This window comes from Heteronotia binoei, chromosome 1 (genome assembly GCF_032191835.1).
Source record: "Heteronotia binoei isolate CCM8104 ecotype False Entrance Well chromosome 1, APGP_CSIRO_Hbin_v1, whole genome shotgun sequence".
NCBI classification, from domain to species: Eukaryota; Metazoa; Chordata; class Lepidosauria; order Squamata; family Gekkonidae; genus Heteronotia; species Heteronotia binoei.
The window spans coordinates 186,658,945-186,681,549 of NC_083223.1; the positions used below are offsets into that span (position 1 = coordinate 186,658,945).

General features: G+C 41.0%; 1 protein-coding gene across 2 annotated transcripts in view; it reads right to left on the reverse strand.

Annotated features, from left to right (window-relative positions):
• Positions 1-2,405: 2,405 nt before the first annotated feature.
• SUPT7L (SPT7 like, STAGA complex subunit gamma) overlaps positions 2,406-22,605 on the reverse strand; it is a 38,661-nt gene continuing 18,461 nt past the window's right edge. For both annotated transcript variants that reach the window (XM_060245113.1, XM_060245122.1), the window contains 2 exons: positions 16,396-16,633; positions 2,406-3,398 (listed from right to left, as the gene is read on the reverse strand). In XM_060245113.1, the coding sequence (XP_060101096.1) occupies positions 3,133-3,398; positions 16,396-16,633 (504 nt within the window). In that variant the 3' untranslated portion in view covers positions 2,406-3,132. The remainder of the gene's footprint in view (positions 3,399-16,395; positions 16,634-22,605) is intronic.

A 22,605-nucleotide genomic window follows, 5' to 3' on the forward strand; every position in this document is an offset into this window, starting at 1 on the left:
ATGGAGGGAAGGCATTTAAAGGAGTGCAGTCCGTATAAATGTGATGGCCAGAACTCCCTTTGGAGTTCAGTTATGCTTGTCACACTCCTGCTTCTGGCTCCACCCCAATGTCTCCTAGAAGAACTGAAGAACATACATTCTGTTCCCAGTGAATCATGGGAACTGTAGTTCTGCAAAGGGCAGCTAAGAAACAACAAAGGGAAAACCTCGCAAAATTACAAGTCCTAGAACTCCTTGATGTTTGTATTATAACTGTTTATAGTCCACCACTAGCCTTGGAACCCATCAGTGATCATGACAGCAGAAAGACCTGGTACACATAGGCTTCCCAATCCCCAGGTCCCAGCGGGGGTTCTTCCGCTTTCCCAGGCTCCTTCCCGCCCCCAGTCAGCTGGCCGGTGGGGGGAAGCCCCACCCCCAGAGGACCATGTGCCTTTGGAGGCTTCAGTCTCCGATTGAAAGGCTTCCTCTAGGGTCACCTAGTCCAACCCCCTGCACACTGTAGGAAACTCACAAGCACTTCCCCCTAAATTCACAGGATCTTCATTGCTGTCAGATGGCCACCTAGCCTGTTTAAAAACCTCCAAGGAAGGAGAGCCCACCACCTCCCAAGGAAGCCTGTTCCACTGAGGAATCGCTCTAACGGTCAGGAAGTTCTTCCTAATATTGCGCTAGAAACTCTTTTGATTTAATTTCAACCCATTGGTTCTGGTCCTACCTTCCGCTGCCATAGAAAACAATTCCACACTATCCTCTATATGACAGCCCTTCAAGTACTTGAAGATGGTGATCATATCACCTCTCAGCCGCCTCCTCTCCAGGCTAAACATTCCCAGCTCCTTCAACCTTTCCTCATAAGACTAATATGCGGTGTTCTTACTGGCATGGGCAGAACATAATTGTCCTATTCCAATTTTCATTATGTCCTGTTTTTTAGGGGGGGGGGGTTAATCACCATGAGAAAGCATGAAGTAACAACATAAGCTGTAGGGGTGGGGAGGTATGCACATCCACACTACTTGGAAGTAAGTCCAAATATGTTAGATAGAGTTTATTCCCAAGTCTGCAATGGAGTGCAACCTTAAAGCTTTCTGTGAGTATGGTACCCTAGGGCCATATTCACTGTTTTTTACAGGAGCTTGCCACATAGAAAATTCACATAGCTTCTCCACATTTCAGTGCTGTTTTCCACTATCAAATATGTTTTAAAGCATAAGTAGGTAAATGCATAGCAGTATGAAATCCTCAAGCTGCTTTCTGCACTCATAACGTTCCACAACTAATTAATAGGCTTTGGAAACAAGCAAATGTAATTAAGTGATTTCAGTTACATAAAATGCAACATTTCTACAGGCCTCTTGTGCCTTTCCAGCAGTTAACAAGGTATGCATCATTGTTTTAATCCATTCTGCAGTCCACTGAAGTTTACAAGATACATGCTGCCTGTACTCAATTGCTTTGAGGGAATCTAGACCATAGTTTTCAGGGTAAAACTCAAGTTTCTATTCCCAAGTAACTCCTTATTAGGAATCCCAATCCCCTGGTCCGAGCAGGGTTCCCCTGATTTGGGAAAAGCTTCCCCACTGCCAGCCAGCTGGCCAGTGGGGGAAATCCCACCTCAAAGTGAGGTTTTTTGGGCCATTTCCGATAAACCCAGAAGTGCTTCCCTAGAGCAGCCATTTGAGTGGGGAAGCAAAAAGGACCACTCAAATGGCTGCAAGGCTTCAGTGATCCTGATTGCTAAGAAGGCTTGCAACTAATTTAGGTTTCAGAGATCACTTTTGCTCCTCTCACCGAGATTAAAAGGGGGGGGGGAGGAACTAGCCATGAAATGGCTGGCAGCCATTTGAGTAGTCCATTTTTTATCCCCTAGATACCACTCAAATGGTTGCCAGCCATTTCCTGTTTTTGGGCTACTTCCAGTTTTACCAGAAGTGGTCCAAACATCAAAGACCCCTGCTGGAAAGGCAGGGGGACTTGGCAACCCTACTCCTTATAAGCTAACAAATCTATGCCAAAAGGATAAGGTTTGTAATGTACCCTAACTAGAAATTTTAAGACAACACCTGCTCCCTCCCTTTTTGTATTCTATTCACACAATTCATACTGTCTACATTTGTGTAAAAAGCTAAGGGACTATTTAATCATAGATATACATGTAGGCCTGGGAAAGTTATGTTATTTGATGGAAACATAATGTGAACTCAGAATTCATTTAAAAAAAAAAAGCTTCATGATTGCAAAAAAATAAATTTTCAAACTCAAGCTTTCCTAATGAAATCTCAGAAGCACAGTGATTGTCAGTGGTTGTAGAAAGTCTTCAGTTCCCTTCTGGTATTTCTTCTTGACTAGCAGGTGAAAAACACATTTGCTGATTTAATATTTGTCACAGAATCCAGATCATCTTGGTTTACAAAGTTATGTGTTTTAATGAAAGCATGTAAATAAAACTTATATAGTGGACTATGATTAGGAACAATCATAGTGACCATCATACTGGCAAACAAAAAACAATGCACCTAAAGCTAGAAATTCAAATTCTACTTTTTTGGTAAGTTCTGAGTTTCAATGCAGATTCCCTGCAGTTTTTGATTCAATTTAAGAGAGACTCCATCAAACATTAGTTGCAGAATTATGTAGCTGTCAAATATATAATTGCCGTTGCTTTTATACCATAAGGTTCTTATACTACAAAGAAAGCAAACATCAAAACACAAGTTGCACTGTTTTCAAGAAAAATTAAACATCTGCCCAAATACAAGTTCATTGATCACGCTGCTATATAAAATCCTAATTATCTGAAACAAACCTTACTTTACTACCACAACTAGTTTTAGGCAAGAATAACCAGAGCTCCAGTGTAATGATCTTTGCTTAACTAAACCCTCCAATTTTATCATGGCATGTCGGAATTCAGAGCCAGTTCAATTCATGCCATCTGGTCATCTATAAGTTTCTTCTGGGGCTGGGGTTTGCAGAGAATATTCAAAGCAGATAGGAGTGGGAAGGACAGTGAAGACAAAGCATTGTACACCCCAACCTCCCCCCCACTCCAAATGTCTCCAATTCAAAGCAGAACATCTTAATCAGAATCCTATTTCACTCTTGAGTTCAAGGTGTTGCCCACCAAATTCACATTTTCTTCATCCTTTTCTTGCTGCGCTGGTTGAAGACTGGCGAGGATCCCATTAAGCTATCTGGAGAATGAGAGGCATAACTGCTCTCCGAGCCATTTGGGCTCTGTGGCAAGCCAGCCTCACTCATGCCTGACATGGGCTCCTCAAACACATCACTGCCCAGGACCCCATGGTGCCCATGGACGTTGCTCTCCTCACTTTCCTGTGGTTCCATTTTTACAGGAGCCAAATTCCACAGAGGCGAAGTGTTCACTTCACCACCTAGAAAGAAAGAGAGAGAGAAAGCTTATTAGTCATGAAAAGAACATAAATGTGTTTTTGGGGGGAGGAACAGTGTGACTAGCTTAGACAAAGGAATATGTGAAATAGAGAAACAGCATAGAATATCTTTTTACATTCTCATTATCTCTCACACAGTCATTGTGTAGAAGCTTTTAGACATCTGAATGAATTCCTTAATCAGCAAAACAAGTTAAAGAGAATGGGGAACCACAGAGAGTCAATACTGAATAAAAGGAAGCAAAGGAAAAAGAGGGAAAATTCTTCAAAGCAATTCTATGATTGCTCCACTTCTTTCTTGTCATTTCATGTGCTGACTAAAAGTACCCAGCAGGACACTATTCAGCAACCTGGTTGCCAGCATATGAAGTCCACTGTAAAAAAACCAACAATTTTCAAGGAACCTCAGCATTTTTAATTAGATAACAATAATCCATTAATAGAAAAGCACTAATAACTCTAGCATGTTAACCTCTCAGTCTCACACAGTAAACACTAATACCAAGACTTCAAGATGAATCACTTGGGCCCCCAGATAACCTAGGAATAGCATACTGCATCCTCCTTGGTCCTCACCCTCATGTACAGGCATGTTTCAGAGGCACTGTAGAAACCCCCCCAGAGAATTCTAGCAAAACATCTAAGAAGTTTGTGTTTTCCAGGCCCCAAATTAATAGAGCTTGAGATTCAGGCTCCGGTCAATGTACAAGAGCTCAGATTAAGGTTAACAGAAGAACCTTCAGGCTGTTGTTGGGGGGGGGATGTTAATTTGCTTTTTTTAACTGCAACATACAGTAATTAAGTGATTAAGGCTCTGCAAATTGTTTTTAAAAAAGAAAAATAGTGCCTCTTGGGGAAACAAGAATTTCTTAAGAATATTTTCCTAAGAAGACAGAGATCTTGAAAGCCTTATTGACAAACATCTAATGAAAAGATGTACCAACATGCTTGGTTCCACCCTCCCTATTATGCTTCAGTTAGGATGGAGAGCTTCTGGACACAGGAAGCATAACAGCTCTAGTCCCTGAGTGATCTGATTGAAACCGACAAGTATACTGGTTCCAATACAGATGATAAAACAGGAAACTGAGGACCATAGCCTTGTTTATGTAACCAACTGAACACTTTCTGTACAATACTAAGCAACTATTTCAGCTGCTGTGAACTACAAAAGCCTAACCCCTCCACATGCTGACTTAACAAGCAGAGGAAGAGCCATGCCTTCACTCCTTCCTTGTGATTAGCAACATCTGGAAAGCAGTACTCCAGATCGCAGGGAAAGACTGTACATGCAAATACTTCCACCAGGGGTTCACACAGTAGAGACGACCAAGAAATTAAACAGAGATGAAGCCAACACTCATGCCCTTTCCCTATACATTCACTCAATGAACAGAGGGGTCAATGAACAGAAAAGTCTTGTATAAAGATATCTGAAATAAAGTCCTCAATGTCAGTTGTTCCTATGTAAATCCAGGGAAAGTAGCCATCCACATAGCGAAAAATTAGTCCACAATACCAGTTTCAGTCATGCTTTTTCTTTTTTAAAATTTTTATAATTTTTATTAATTTAAACTACAAAAGGAAAAAACAGTGCAAAGAATACATAAAATGGGGGGAAAGTGCATTAACAGAATGGGAAAAACATAAACAGAAAAAAGTACAAATAAATCAATTATAATTCTACCTCCAAATAAAATACTCAGATCATTCTACCTCCAAGTATAAAGATCTCCATATATTTTACCATCCTTTCTTTCACTACAATTTTTTTTAATAAACTAGTACTAGCAATATGAATCTAAGCAATTCTTGAACACAAATAAGTTTATAAAATTTAAAAAAATTCAAAACCTTCTCAATGCCAATTTTATCTGATTTAATTTAACCCTATTATAGGCACAAATTAAATTGTTGGTTTAACAAAATCCTTATTAAAACAAGCACAAAAAATCATATCTTTATCTTTAACAAATTACAAAAGATACAACTTAATAATTTGTCTATCTCAGTCTAAACAGTTTCTCCAAAGGAGCATGTTAGAAACAAATCTACCAGATTACGAAACAATTGTGCTATTTGCCTTTTCAACAGTTAATCCAGCTCTTACATCAGTACGAACATTTTCACCAAATAAGCATACTATTAATAAATCTATTATATAAGGAAATGTTATCTGCACTCTTTAGCATTAATCCAAATTGACTATATATTTAATTACAATTTTACCAACTCTCTTCCTTCTTTAGGATCTCCCATATTCTTTGAAAATCACATATCTATTCATTATTAATAATTGCATATTTGTTTACCCACAAAAAAAGAAAAATCAAAATTCAGGAATCCTTCCCAAAATTTAAAAGCTTTTGAGTTCCTTTAATTTCTACATCCATATTACATCAGAGACAGCCCATTTAATGTGACCCAAACATCACAATTTGCCTTTTGAAACTGCATGCCACTTCTTAATCAGGGTTCCATATCCAACCATCCACAAAAATAAAAAAAATTCAAGCTCCTTCTTCCGGAAACCTTTCCACATCTTAATTTGCTGGTCGGGGTGTACCTTTTCTCTTCTCAATGTGGCCTGTCCCCTCAACAGTGGGAGGAAGAATTCAACGCCATTTTTCCCTCTCGGCATGACTTCACTGGATCTTAATTTCCGGTCTTGTTTTAATACTACAACATAGGGGACCATTTTGGTTTTCTTTTGTTTGTTTCGGAGCGTATCACTTTCCCATTCCAATTCCACAGACGTCAGCAGAATCTCTTTAGCACTCAACTCCTGTAGGTTTGCAATTTCACTAGCTTTCAGCATAAAACAACCCATTTGCTCTTTAATAAGCTGCCTAAATGAGCAAAGATCCTGTTTCAGAGAAATGATATTTGATAAGATATCTTTTTTATAAGACATTTCGCTAGGCAGTGCCATTTTTCTCTGACAGCAAACTCAGTCTCTTAATCCATCTTGGAAAGTAGCTTCAAGATCCTGCAAAATCCACATTCCACGACAGCTCCAGCTGAGATTTCAAATGTTATCCTTTCAAATACAGTTAGGCGATAGAGACAGATCTCTCTAAAATATATCTCCTTTATGTTCAGATCATATTGCAGCCTAATAATAATCTCTTTAGTATATGTCCAATTATAATCCGGGTCGATTTTAGTAGTTGTATTCAATCCAATTTAAATAGTTACCGATACTTAAGATTGCTCGTAACTTTTCGAGGCCTCATTTCTCTTCCTTTGAGCTAGCCTCTCGTTGTTATTCAAAGTGACCCATTAGCCAGCGGAGTTGAAAAGTCACTTACTTATCAAGTAGAATCATCACATTAGGAGTAGAAAGACGCTACATCAAAGGCGTACTGAGAAAAGCAAAAGCAAGAAAGCAGTTGGGCGTTCTTTTTCTGCTGGTGCGCCAGCTTTTCATGGCTGCAGAGCCTCAGGACAAACAGGAAGCACAGGGGCAGCCGCCGCTGTACCTCTAGCTCCCCGTAAAAGTCCCATGCCAAAGAAAAAACCTCTTCAGGGCTTTCCTATGGGGGCATCACTTCTGTGACACCCCTCCAACAGCCAGACTCAGAGGTGCTGCAGGAGGATGATCGGCAGACACCTCTGAAGTCAAGATGACGGAGCCCGGAATAAGGGAGAATAATCTCATCTTAGATCTTAGATTTGATTCTCATTACTCCCATCATCTTTGCAACAATTTGCCCTACAAGCAGTTCTTGCGTATTCGACGGAATTCTACTTTTCTGGACCATTTTAAGAAACAGGCGAATGTTAGGTCGGGACAATTCCGAAAGAGGGGGTACCTGAAGCAGGTTATTCAAAAGGCATTAGAGAGAGCGAAACAGGGCAATAGGACAGATTTACTGACTGATATAAGGAAGGAGAAAAACAGGTCGGGAATATCTTGTGCTTTTGACTTTAATAGTTGGACTAATACCATAAAGAAACTAATACTGAGAAACTGGCATTTAGTGCAAGATATAGCCGGGTGCGATCATCTACTATTTATTGGACTGCGTAGAACTAAAAATATTAGGAACATGTTAGTTAGGGCAGATGCTAGGATTAGTGAAATTAATAATAATAATGCTGGTCTTACAGGAACCTTCCCTTGTGGACGTTGCTCAGTATGCAACTTAGCCTTGCGCACAGACAAGATTATTCTCCCTTATTTTAGGAAGAAATTAACAAAGTGGACATCTTGTAGCAGTAAAAGAATTGTATATTTATTAAAATGTGCCTGTTCCAAGTTATATGTTGGGTCCTCTATAAGAACTGTGAGGGCCAGGATCTGTGAACATAGGTCATGTTTGAAGACACACAAAATTGATGCTCTACTATGCCAGCATTTTCTGGACCCTGGCCACTCCCCCAATGATTTTTCTTTTGTTGTACTTGAAAAATTTGATCCACATCCTTATGTAAGATTGGCTATACAGAAACACCTTTTAAAATGTGAGTGTCACTGGATTTATATGTTAAAAACTATGGCGCCAATGGGACTAAACCAGAGTCTAGATTGGTCTGTATTTTTGTAAATTATGAATGGATAAATTACTTTCAATGTGATTTGCAAGCCTGTACCATGTATAATTTATTTGTACAATCATAACTGTGTTTGTAAATTGTTTTGTAAATAGTCTTGGATATATTTTTAAAATGAATTGTACCAGCTGTAATTAATCGACATGAGAAGTAAGGCTATCGGTACGGTATTTGAAGAAGGGCAGTACCTAGTAAAGGAGAGGGACACTACCAGTAATAGGAATGTTAGAAGGCTGTGCCTGTTTAAACTTTGTACTGGAGTCTCCATTTACAAATAATTGTTGATATTGGTGAGTATTATTGGAATGTTGTTTTAGGTTTGCAGAGTGGTGTTGTGGCAATTTTAACTATTACTGAGTCCTTGCATTATGATAGGGAAGCCGTGACGCATTGATGGGTATGAAAGTCTACAACTGAAAAAGACGTGGCTGAAACCAGGATTGTGGACTAACTTTTCACTATGTTGATGGCTACTTTCCCTGGATTTACATCTAGGAACCTCCTTGATGGGAGACCTCCTTGAAATACCAAGTTGAGAGGACAGGCAGGGCTGGCCCTGGGACGTGTGGCACCCCAGGCAGACTCACCACCCGCTGCCCCCTGTTGCAGTGCTGCCCTGCGATGCCAAGCCCCACTGCCCACATAGCGGACAAAAAGGAGAAGAACAGGGAGGAGGCAGGGCAGGCAAGTGGAGGACGAGAAGGGACAGGGAGGAGGCAGGGTGGGATCTATTACTGATCTTGTTTAGTGATTGGTACTGTGTCTTTAAGAATATATTGTTTTGTGCTCTTCAGTTTTTGCTGGTTTTTTCCACATCTGTACTGAGTAGCCATTGTTTGTACCCAACAGGAGCTTGGCAACCCTGTTTAGGCTGAAGATCATGACAACGTAGTGTACTTATTTTGATAAGTCATATGCAAGTCCAGTAGAACTTTAGAGAGCAACAAGATTTTGAGTGTATGAGCTTTCAAGAGTCAAAGTTCCCTTCATCAGCTGTCCTACTGCAGATCAACATGGCTGTCAACATGGCCGAATTCAGCCCTCCCCTCTATGCCCTAGACAAATGGCTAGTTTGCCTCTTCCTCTGCCCGCCCCTTCCCCTCCTCCATAGCTTGTCCACCCCACCTACCCCCGTTGCTTCTCTTCCCCCCGTCTCTTCTTCCCCCACTCACCCAGACCCCAAAATCTCCCCATCTATACTCTGGCTAATTAATAGGAAGCAGAGAGTGAGTATAAATGGGCAGTCTTCGCAGTGGAGGATGGTAAGCAGTGGAGTGCCGCAGGGCTCAGTACTGGGTCCCATGCTCTTTAACTTGTTCATAAATGATTTGGAGTTGAGAGTAAGCAGTGAAGTTTGCAGTTGACACTAAATTGTTCAGGGTGGTAAGAACCAGAGAGAATTGTGAGGAACTTCAAAGGGATCTGTTGAGGCTGGGTGAGTGGGCGTCAACGTGGCACATGAGGTTCAATGTGGCCAAGTGCAAAGTAATGCGCATTGGGGCCAAGAATCCCAGCTGCAAATACAAGCTGATGGGGTGTGAACTGGCAGAGACTGACCAAGAGAGAGATCTTGGGGTCATGGTAGATAACTCACTGAAAATGTCAAGACAGTGTGCGATTGCAGTAAAAAAGGCCAACGCCATGCTGGGAATTATTAGGAAGGGAATTGAAAACAAATCAGCCAGTGTCATAATGCCCCTGTATAAATCGATGGTGCGGTCTCATTTGAAATACTGTGTGCAATTCTGGTCACCGCACCTCAAAAAGGATATTATAGCACTGGAAAAAGTGCAGAAAAGGGCAACTAGAATGATTACAGGTTTGGAACACTTTCGCTATGAAGAAAGGTTAAAACGCTTGGGGCTCTTTAGTTTGGAGAAACGCCGACTGCGGGGTGACATGATAGAGGTTTACAAGATTATGCATGGGATGGAGAAGGTAGAGAAAGAAGTACTTTTCTCCCTTTCTCACAATACAAGAACTTGTGGGCATTCAATGAAATTGCTGAGCAGTCGGGTTAGAACGGATAAAAGGAGGTACTTCTTCACCCAAAGGGTGATTAACATGTGGAATTCACTGCCACAGGAGGTGGTGGTGGCTACAAGCATAGCCAGCTTCAAGAGGGGGTAAGTTATGTTCTCTTCTCTTCTTATCAGCTGGCAGGAGATTGATGGGGGGGGGAGTGGGCACTTACCAAGGGGGTACATCATCATTCCACTTGGCCAGCCAGTTTCTCTCTGATGACCAGGTAAGGCATCAGCAGAGAATGGCCAAAATTACCTGGAGGTCTTTCACCATAACGGGTCAAATGGTAACCCACTCACCCCAGACCCCAAAATCTCCCCATCTATACTCTCATAGGGACTTGAACTGGCTAAATGCCCTCCACCCCCCCTTTGGATTAATTTACAAAATCATCCCAAGTTACATAGAAACCCATACGTTGAATGTGGATGGCCCAACATTGCTACCATCATTCAGCTGATGATAGTTGCTTCACCACTGGAGATATTGACAGACTGTGGGGCGGACCAATATGCAAATCACACTACTCTCCCCCAAATCCCTCTCAGACTCTATAAATTGTTGAGAAGGCTGACTTACTCTCCCCACTTTTTTTTTTGAGCATTTTCAATTTCATCATTTAATTAAGTTACAAATTATATTATTCAGCATAGCTAAGGAGTCCTCCCACAGAGTCTATAGGTGGAACTTTGTACTTGTTTCATCATCCACACAGGGGCCATCCACTTCACTGGAACAGTGATTTCATAACAGTGAAACTTGAAAAGCTATAAAGAGCGTGTCCTTCTACATTCATAGCCCTTTTTAAAATCTATCCATTAAAAGCTAATTATTATATTTTTATTTTTATTTTTTTTGGAAAAAAAATTTATTATAAAAGAGATAGATATACATGACAGGAAATAAACACGACAAAAAGAAACAAGAAAAGTAAAAACATAGACATATATCAACACACAATCAAACCACAAATAACAATAATACAACACATTTGCCCACACCCACACACTGGGAGATGGTTAGGATGAAACTACGAATAAGTTTTTATTGCTCCAAATCAAAACCTCTGCTTTTTGCCCAATTATACACGGGTTCCCATTCCTCCTGACATTTTTGCAAATTACCATCTCTTAGTCTTGTGGACATTAAATCAGATTCGGCGGTATCTAACAACTTGTTAATAAATTCCTCCCTATTAGGAATATTGTTCGTCTTCCAGTATTTAGCGTACAAAATCCTAGCGATAGTGACTATATATAATACCAGCTTCAATTTTGGTATAGGGAGGTTTTGTCTACAGATACCTAACAGATACAATTCTGGAACATGGTTAAGTTGTACCTTTAAGATTTTTTGAATCCAAATATTAACTTGAGACCAATATTTTCTCGCTCGATTACATTGCCACCATATATGAAATAGCGATCCTTTAGCTCCTTGACACTTCCAACATTTATTTGAATATGTGGGGTATATTTTTGCCAGTCTATCTGGAGTAAGGTACCATCTATGTACCATTTTATATAAATTTTCTTTAAGATCTGCTGGTCTTATTAGTTTTAAGTTCCGTTTCCACAGTTTTTCCCACTCTTCGATATCTATGTTATAGCCAAAGTCTTTTAACCAACGGATCCATGTTTCTTTTACGACTTCATCTTGCATTTTGATCTGTAGTAACCAATCGTATACTTTGGAAATTATCTTATGCTTAGAGTCCAAGATAAGATCTAATTCAATAAGTTTACTGGAGAAACCTTTTTCTTTATCTTTCTGGAATCTTGATTTAACTTGGCACTGAAGCCACCAATTTAACTTAGAAAGTTCTTCCTCGATCAATTCATTCTGATTATTTAATAAGTATGCATAGTCTTGTGGATTGTCCCAGTCATATAGATTGGGGTGATTCAAGGCCTCTATTGGAGATAGCCACTTTGGAGTATAAGTATATTGCACTTTGATTTCATCCCAAATCTTGAACAAGGATTTTCTTATTTCATGTCTGAAGAAGCGACCCGTTTTTACAGGAGTTCGGTACCACATATAGTTATGCCATCCTTCTCCCAGTCCGGCACCCTCTAGAATCATTAATCTCTTATTATCCAACTTGCACCAGGCTCTCAACCATGCAATGCAAGACGCCTTGTAATACAGGTTCCAGTCTGGGAGAGCCAGGCCACCTCTTAATTTACTATCTTGAAGTACTTTCAGTTTTATTCTGGGCTTCTTGGCTTGCCAAATAAAAGTCTTGATCATAGAATTGAGTTGTTGGAAAAAGGATCTAGGCAAAATAATTGGAATTGTTTGAAAAAGGAATAAAATCCGTGGGAGGATGTTCATTTTTATTGTAGCGATTCTACCTAAAAATGAAATCTGAAGGTCCTTCCAGATAATCAGGTCATTACGTATTTCTTTCAAAATTTTCTCGTAGTTATCTCTGTATAAGGTCTTAAGATCATTTGTCAGCTGAATTCCAAGATATTTTATCTTCTTTTCATACTTAAAACCTGAGAGCTGTTCTAATATTTCAATTCGAGCTTTCTCCATATTTTTCGCCAGAATTTTTGTCTTAGCAACATTCAATTTAAACCCCGAAATTTCTCCAAATTCTGACAACCTTTGCTTCAAAAAAGATACCGAAGAAATGGGTTGTTCCAAAATAAAAACCAAGTCATCTGCAAATGCCAACGTCTTATATTCCACATCCTTTATTCTGGTTCCTTGAATACGTGTATCTTCTCTAATCTTCTTGATTAAGGGTTCTAGCGTCAAGATGAATAACAAAGGGGATAACGGACATCCCTGCCTGGTACCTTGTTCTATTTCTATTAAGTCAGACATCACTCCGTTGAAATTTACTTTCGCTGCCTGTTTTGAGTAGATTGCTTCAACCATTCCAGAGTACTTTTCCCCACAGCCAATTGCTGCCAATGACATCTTAATAAAATTCCAATTAACATTATCGAACGCCTTTTCTGCATCTACCAGGATAGTAGCAAATTCTTTGTCAGGATGCTCCTTATAGTACTCGATCAAGTTTAGTAGTATCCTCACGTTCTGACTCATCAAACGTCCTGGAACAAAGCCGGTTTGGTCTTCATGAATTAGGCCGGCGATAACCTTCTTTAATCTGTTTGCCAATATAGCAGCAAATATCTTGTAGTCACTATTCAATAATGAAATTGGCCTATAATTCTTAATTTCTGACGGATCCGTACCTTCTTTGTGAATAAGTGAAATTAATGCTTCTTTCCATGAATCTGGAATCTCTCCTAAATTGTAAACATTCTCAATTACTTTCTTGAAGGGAAGCAATAATAGATCTTCAAAAGTTCTAAAAAATTCAATCGGAAGTCCATCCGGACCTGGAGTCTTGTTAGTTTTTTGTGCTTTAATTGCTTCCACTATTTCCTGCATTGAAATAGGATTCTCCAAACTTGTTTGCTGTTCCTTCGTTAATTGGTTCATTTTCAAATCTTTCATATAATCCTCTTGCTGTAATTTCACAATATTTTGTTTTCTATACAGATTCCCATAAAATCTTTGAATAATGTCTTTCAGCTGCGCATTTTGAAACACTTCCTCATTGTTTTCATTTTTCAGCATCTTTATGATCTTTTTCTCTCTTTCCTTCTTCAGCCTGTAGGCCAACCATCTGCTTACTTTATTTGCGTTTTCAAAATGATTTAATCTTGTCCATTTTAATTTTTTCTCAATTTCTTCAGCCAAAAGCATATTTATCTGATGCTGGATAAAAGTAATTCTATTCTTCCTTTCTTTTAGATTGGCAGTTTTCTGTTGGTTCTCGTAGTACTTCAATTTTGTTATGAGTTCATTATAAGATTTCCTCTGGTCTCTCTTCCTCTTCACTGAGTATCTAATAGCGACACCTCTAAAGAAAGCCTTAAATGCATCCCAGATGACTGGAATCTTCGTGTCCTTCTCTATGTTCAAAGTGAAAAATTCCTTTATTTCTTTTTTAGCTGTTTCCAAGAATTGGGGTTCTTTCAAAATTTGCAAATTTAGTGACCATCGATAGTTTCTTGGCTGCTCCTGAAAGACTAACAAAATTGGACTATGGTCAGCATACGACTGCGGAAGTATATCTGCTTGATTAATAGACAATATCATGCTCATAGATACCCAAGACATGTCTATTCTTGACCAAGATTTCTGTGCATGGGAGTAGAAAGAAAAGTCTGTTGTATTCGGATTTTTGGTTCTCCAAGCATCCACTAAGTTTAGTTCTTCTGCCATTTTCAAAAAAGCATTGGGTAGTGCATTCCGGCTCTTCTTCTTTTTTCGCGGGTCATCATATTTTTTGTCCTTTTCGGTGTCAAATATTGCATTATAGTCTCCAACAATGCAATACCTATCTGAGTTGAATTCTCTAAGTTTAAGAAAAAGTGCTTGGTAAAATTTTTCTTGATTTTCATTGGGGGCATAGATATTAGCAAGAATTGTCTTGAGACCATTTAATTCCAATTCAACCAAAATAATTCTTCCTTGTTCATCCGAATATAGACAACTTGATTTAATTTGTGGAGATATAAATATAGCCACCCCCTTCTTCTTTTTAAGGGGATCACATGAGGAGTATAAGACACCCAATTTCTTATTCTCTTATTCTCTAAGTACTTCAGGTTGTCGCTTCTAATATGAGTTTCTTGCAGACAGATGACTTGTGCACAGGATTTTTTTAGTTGTTGAAAAATCTTCCTTCTTTTTCCAGGTTCATTCAGACCGTTAACATTCAGAGAGAGAATTTTAGTTTCCGACTTGGGATTCATTTGGGAAGATCTATACTATCAGATATCTTCGCTTGATCTTTTTTGCTCTGAAGCCTAGTTTTAACCTTTTCAGATTTCTTTTTTGGAGTCTCGTCAGTGGATTTCTTAGCACCCTCTGTTTCTGTTTCTTGTTCTTCTCCTGAATCAGAGCCATTCCGCTTCACAAATTCATCCCAAAAGTCCTCCATTTTAAAGGGAACACAAATCACCCATGTTAGCATGGGTGCCTCAATAAATCACCTTTTTCCACCCAGTTGTTCAACTTCAAGAGCTGCTGTTTTTCTCCTCTAATCCCAAAAAATATTTCTGAAGGTTCAGCAGATGATTGAAAACTTGAGAAATACTAAGTACCTCTTAAGCCCCCAGAACTCTTGCTTGGGCATGGCCTTTAATTTCAGGCAAGAAAGCCATGGCGCAGAGAGCTTTCCATTACAAAGGAAGCACCAACACAACTCCTGTAAGCATGTATATCTATCCATTACATTTTTATCCCACACTTCCTCCAAGGAACTCAGAGCAGTGTACATGTTCTCTCATCCTCATTTTATCCTTTCTATTAAGTTATTTCCCTTCCCCTGACTCAAGGCAGATTTACAGGGTTTTTTTTAAAAAAGCAATTAAAAGAGGATAATGCATACAATAAATGCAATAAAAACTGCCACCAGTTTTTCACAAAGATTAAAAATTGCAACCCTGTGCGCCCATTGTAGAAATGTCATCCTGAAAAATTCAATGAAGGAATTTTCCACTTCTGGGTAGCAGTGTGTGTGAACAAGATCTTGGAATACAGGTGAACTGTAAGCCTAATATGACAATGAGTGTGATGTAACAGCAAAAACAGCTAATGCAGTCTTGGGGTGTACCAACAGAAGTATAACATCTAAATTGCAAGATGTCACAGTCCCACTCTATACTATATTGGTCAAGCCACACCTGGAAGACGGTGTGCAGTTCTGGAGGCCTCACTTCGAAAAGGTGGTGGACAGAATGGAGTGGGTGTAGAAGAAAATGACAAGGATGATCATAAGCCTCGAGACCAAACCCAATGAGGAAAGGCTGAGGGACATGGGCATGTTTAGTCTGGAGAATAGGAAACTGAGGGGAACATGATTGCTCTCTTGAAATATTTGGAAGGTTGTCACTTGTAGAAGGACAGGGCACTGTTCATGTTGGTAGCAGAGGATAGGACTCACAATAATTGGTTTAAATTACAGGCAGAAAGGTATTGGATATGTGGAATTTTTTTTTACAGTAAGATTAGTTTAGCAGTGGAATCAGCTGCCTAAGGAAGTGGTGAGCTCCCCTCTCACTCTTTAAGCAGCAGCAGGATGAACTTATTTCAGGGATGCTTTAGGCTGACCTTGCATTCAGCAGGGGGTTGGACTAGATGGCCTCTAAGACCCCTTCCAACTCTATGATTCTATGATTTACTACTACAGCAACTGTGTGAGGTAGCTTAGAGTCACTGACCCAAGGTCACCTAGTGAGCTTCATTGCAGAGTGGGCTGAACCCAGTCCATTTCTAGCCCAACACATTAACCACCAACACCCCACTGGCTCTGGTTTCTTTCTGCAACTCAAGGTGCCTGCCAGCTCAAGGGAATACATACCTGAAGCTTGTGGAGAGGCTTCTGCTTCCAGGTTGGCTGAAAAGCGTTCACTCTGAGCTCCAAGCACCCCCACAGGCAAAGACTGGTCCCCTGATGCTAGGTCTCCCTCTAGCTCTTCACTCATGGGAAATGTGATGTCACTGACTGGCTCTTCTTTGATCTTGACAGGTTTGGTGTCTTCTGCTGCCTTCTCAGGGTTGACAAGCTTTTCATATTCCTCAGAGAGCTGCTTGCTGACCTGTTGGTAACCATTTCATGGAGAGAAAGGGGGAGACTGATCAGCAGTTTCATGCAGAGATAGTTGAAAGGGCATGGCAGCAGCAAGCCATAGAAGAAAAAAGGTGGAACAGAAATCTATTGCGTGGTTTTAAAATATGAGAATAAAAATGGTCTTGCCAAAAAAAAAAGCTCTCAACATTACAAAACTATTGTTTTGACAAAGCTGAACTAGCCACAGAAAAAATAATTACATTCTACAACAGATGCATTCAGAATATTTGCTTCATTTTCCCTTTGGTTCAATGAGCTTTTATGAAGATTCTATTCTAATGCCATGTAGGGGAGATATAAACTTTATAAAAGCACACAGACAAACACACTTTCAGCCTAATCCACCTCATAGAATCCTGGAGTTGGAAGGGACCTCCACGGTCTAGTCCAACCCTCTGCACAATGCAGGAAACTCACAAATACCTCCCCCTAAATTCGCAGGATCTGTGAATGGCCATCCAGCCTCTGTTTAAAAACCTCCAAGGAAGGAGAGCCCACCACCTCCCAAGGGAGTCTCTAATGGTCAGGAAGTTCTTCCTAAAGTTGAGACAGAAACTCTTTTGATTTAATTTCAACCTGTTACTTCTGGTCCTACCTTCTGGGGCCACAGAAAACAATTCCACACCCTCCTCTATATGACAGCCCATCAAGTACTTGAAGATGGTGATCATATCACCTCTCAGCTGCCTCCTCTCCAGGCTAAACATCTCCAGCTCCTTCAACCTTTCTTCATAAGACTTGGTCTCCAGATCCCTCACCATCTTTGTTGCTCTCCTCTGGACCCGTTCCAGATTTTCTATATCCTTCTTAAAATGTGGTGTCCAAAACTGAACACAATACTCCAAGTGAGGTCTTACCAGATAAGAGTAAAGCGATACCATCACTTCATGTGATCTGGACACTATACTTCTGTTGATACAGCCCAAAATTGCATTTGCCTTTTTAGCCACTGCATCACACTGTTGACTCATGTTTAGTGCATGGTCCACTAAGACCCCTAGATCCTTTTCGTACATACTACTGCTGAGACAAGTCTCCCCCATCCGATAACTATGCATTGGATTTTTCCTACCTAAATGCAGAACTTTACATTTATCCCTGTTAAAATTCATTTTATTGGCTTTAGCCCAGTTTTCCAGCCTGTCAAGGTCATCCTGTATCCTGTTTCTGTCTTCTACTGTATTTGCAACCCTCCCCAATTTAGTATCATCTACAAACTTAATAAGCATTCCCTCTATTCCTTCATCCAAATCATTTATAAAGATGTTGAACAAAACAGGGCCCAGGACAGATCCTTGAGGGACTCCACTTGTCACTCCTCTCCAAGAACCATTCACAAGCACTCTTTGGGTGCAATTTGTCACTATAATAAACAAAAAAGGGAATCACAGTTAATGAGACAAGTAACAAAAAAAACAACTACTGTGATATGCTGACTAACAATGTTTAACAAAACCATTTAAAACGTTCTTATCTTTTTATACTTCATATTGTAACAGAGGTCCAATTCTCACATTCCCATATTACAAAAAAGTCCTATGAGCACCCGGATGTAGGCTTATTTCATCAACAGACTTCCTCAGGAGTGATCCTTCCTATGTTTCTTCCAGGGTTACCAGCTTCTAGTACCAACCCAATGTTAAAGTACTTCTGTAACATGTTCTCTTTCATAGTTCTCTACAATATATTACTAAAGGCAGAGCTAAGGGCTCTTGGCCTGTGGCTCTTTGCCTAGGGGCTTCCTAAGGACCAGGAACCCAGATCCCTGATTTCCTTGTTCTCCCAATAAGGTAAGTTGACCTTCCAGAAGGGGAGCCACGTAAACAACAGCATTTAAAGAGGACTGTATATTTAATATATATATATAGATATATACATATATATATCATGAAGGTAGAATGCCAGCAGGGGGGTGGGGGCTTTCCAGTGTTTTGCACTGAGTGTCACATGTATGACTATCTGCCCACAGGACAGAAGTCTTGGGTGTGTGCTCGATGTAAGGAGCTCCTGGTCCTCAGGGAACGAGTTCGTACCCTTGAGGCCGAGGTGACTGCTCTGGAGAAGCAGAGACGGTCAGTTAGGCAATTGGGGAAGACTCTCGGGGGCGTATTAGATGAGCCCCACTCTGAACGTGGCAGCCCCGTTGCTGCCAGAGAGCATGAGGGTCGAGAGGGAATAGGGCACCTTGCTGAGGATAAGGGGAATGCGCCCTCAGAAGGGACCTCTTCTTCGGTTGGTGAGCAGGTATCCTTTCACGCCAAGGAACCATCCCTGGGCAGGGGGAGAGGGGGGGTCTTGGTAGTTGGTGATTCGATCCTTAGGCAAGTAGACAGCTGGGTGGCAAAACCGCGTATTGACCGTATGGTGACTTGCCTGCCTGGTGCGAAGGTAGCGGACATTACGCGTGTAGTAGATAGGCTGATAGACAATGCTGGGGAGGAGCCTGTGGTCGTGGTGCATGTTGGCACCAACGATGTCGGGAAATGCAGTCGTGAGGTCCTGGAGGAGAAATTTAGGCTGCTAGGTGGGAGACTTAAGGCCAGGACCTCCAAGGTGGCCTTCTCGGAAGTGCTACCTGTTCCATATGCAGGGCAGGAGAGACAGGCGCAAATTAGAAGTCTCAATGTGTGGATGAGACGATGGTGTAAGGAGGAAGGGTTTAAGTTTGTTAGGCACTGGGATGCTTTCTGGAACAAGCGGGAGCTGTACAAAAGAGACGGTCTCCACTTGTCTCCGGATGGAACCAGGCTGCTGGCGCTTAAAATCAAAAAGGTGGCAGAGCAGTTTTTAAACTAAATCTTGGGGGAAAGCCGACAGGAGATGAAATGTCTCTGGTTCGGGAGGACTCGTCTCAAAGAGATGAAGAGTTGGCTTCTATTTTTCTACCGGGTAACGGATCAGAGTTGTCCACTGTGATGGTGACAAACAGTATGGACTGTCTGCCAGAGTCTCGAGGCGGCAGGAGGGAGGTGGTGGGCCTAGCTTGCCTGGGAAATTATAAATGTTTGTATGCAAATGCTAGAAGTGTCCGAAGTAAAATTGGTGAATTGGAATGTTTAGTGTTGGGAGAAAACATAGACATTGTGGGAATTTCAGAAACTTGGTGGAATGAGGAGAATCAGTGGGACACAGTGATCCCTGGATATAAGTTATATCGGAAGGATAGGGAGGGAAGGGTTGGAGGTGGGGTGGCTCCGTATGTCAGAGAGGATATACGGTCCAGTAAGACTGAGGTCAGAGAATTAGATTCCCTTTTAGAAATGCTTTGGGTTGAAATAGAAGGCCCAAAAGGAAATTTAACTATGGGAGTTTGTTATCGCCCACCAAATCAAAAGAGAGAGGACGATTATAATATGATGGAAGGATTAAAGATAGGGGCTAAACGTAAAAACTGTGTCGTAATAGGTGATTTTAACTACCCGCAGATTGATTGGGTCAATATGTGTTCTGGTCGAGAGAAAGAGATTGAGTTTCTTGATGCTCTCAATGACTGTGCTATGGAGCAGATGGTCTCAGAACCTACCAGGGGTGGAGCGATCCTGGATCTGGTCCTAAATAATGCCCAAGACTTGGTGAGAGATGTAAAAGTGATTGTGCCGCTTGGGAGCAGTGACCATAATGTTATTGATTTCACTGTTTGTATCAATAGGGAGTTGCCCAAAAAGACCGCCACAACCACATTTAACTTTAAAAGGGGTAAATTCTCTGAGATGAGGAGGCATGTGAGGAGGAAACTGAAAGGAAAGGTAAATACGGTCAAAACCCTTGGGGAAGCTTGGAGACTATTTAAAACTATAATCCTAGAAGCTCAGATAAAATACATACCACAAGTTAGGAAAGGCACAAACAGGTATAAGAAGAGGCCAGCATGGTTAACAAACAAAGTAATGGAAGCTGTAAAAGGTAAGAAGGACTCCTTTAAGCGGTGGAAAACCAGTCCAAGTGAGATTAATAAAAGGGAACACAGGCAGTGGCAAATCAAATGAAAGACTGTGATCAGGCAGGCAAAAAGGGACTATGAGGAGCATATTGCAAAAAACATAAAGTCCAACAATAAAAATTTCTTCAAATATATTAGAAGTAGGAAACCAGCCAGGAAGCAGTGGGGCCCTTGGATGACCATGGGGTAAAAGGATTACTGAAGGAGGATGGGGAAATGGCTGAGAAGCTGAATGCATTTTTTGCCTCTGTCTTCACCGTGGAAGATGAGAAGTGTTTGCCCGCCCCAGAACCACTAATATTGGAAGGGGTGTTGAAAGCCTGAGTCAGATTGAGGTGACAAAAGAGGAGGTCCTACAACTAATAGACAAATTAAAAACTAATAAGTCACTGGGTCTGGATGGCATACATCCGAGAGTTCTGAAAGAACTCAAAGTTGAACTTGTGGATCTTCTAACAAAAATCTGTAATCTTTCATTGAAATCTGCCTCTGTTGCTGAGGACTGGAAGGTAACAAATGTCACCCCCATCTTTAAAAAGGGTTCCAGAGGAGATCCGGGAAATTACAGGCCAGTCAGTCTGACTTCAATACCGGGAAAGTTGGTAGAAACCATTATCAAGGACAGAATGAGTAGGCACATTGATGAACACGGGTTATTGAGGAAGACTCAGCATGGGTTCTGTAGGGGAAGATCTTGCCTCACTAACCTGTTACATTTCTTTGAGGGGGTGAACAAACATGTGGACAAAGGAGACCCGATAGATGTTGTTTACCTTGACTTCCAGAAAGCTTTTGATAAAGTTCCTCATCAAAGGCTCCTTAGAAAGCTTGAGAGTCATGGAGTAAAAGGACAGGTCCTCTTGTGGATCAAAAACTGGCTGAGTAATAGGAAGCAGAGAGTGAGTATAAATGGGCAGTCTTCGCAGTGGAGGACGGTAAGCAGTGGGGTGCCGCAGGGCTCGGTACTGGGTCCCATGATCTTTAACTTGTTCATAAATGATTTAGAGTTGGGAGTGAGCAGTGAAGTGGCCAAATTTACGGATGACACTAAATTGTTCAGGGTGGTGAGAACCAGAGAGGATTGTGAGGAACTCCAAAGGGATCTGTTGAGGCTGCGTGAGTGGGTGTCAACGTGGCAGATGCGGTTCAATGTGGCCAAGTGCAAAGTAATGCACATTGGGGCCAAGAATCCCAGCTACAAATACAAGTTGATGGGATGTGAACTGGCAGAGACTGAACTGGCAGAGACTGACCATGAGAGAGATCTTGGGGTCGTGGTAGATAATTTACTGAAAATGTCAGGACAGTGTGCGTTTGCAATAAAAAAGGCCAACGCCATGCTGGGAATTATTAGGAAGGGAACTGAAAACAAATCAGCCAGTATCATAATGCCCCTGTATAAATCGATGGTGCGGTCTCATTTGGAGTACTGTGTGCAGTTCTGGTCGCCACTCCTCAAAAAGGATATTATAGCATTGGAGAAAGTTCAGAAAAGGGCAACTAGAATGATTAAAGGGCTGGAACATCTTCCCTATGAAGAAAGGTTGAAACGCTTAGGGCTCTTTAGCTTGGAGAAACGTCGACTGAGGGGTGACATGATAGAGGTTTACAAGATAATGCATGGGATGGAGAAAATAGAGAAAGAAGTACTTTTCTCCCTTTCTCACAATACAAGAACTCGTGGGCATTCGATGAAATTGCTGAGCAGACAGGTTAAAATGGATAAAAGGAAGTACTTCTTCACCCAAAGGGTGATTAACATGTGGAATTCACTGCCACAGGAGGTGGTGGCGGCCACAAGCATGGCCACCTTCAAGAGGGGGTTAGATAAAAATATGGAGCAGAGGTCCATCAGTGGCTATTAGCCACAGTGTGTGTGTGTGTGTATATATATATTTGGCCGCTGTGTGACACAGAATGTTGGACTGGATGGGCCATTGGCCTGATCTAACATGGCTTCTCTTATGTTCTTATGTTTAGATGGCCAGTTGCTCTTATGC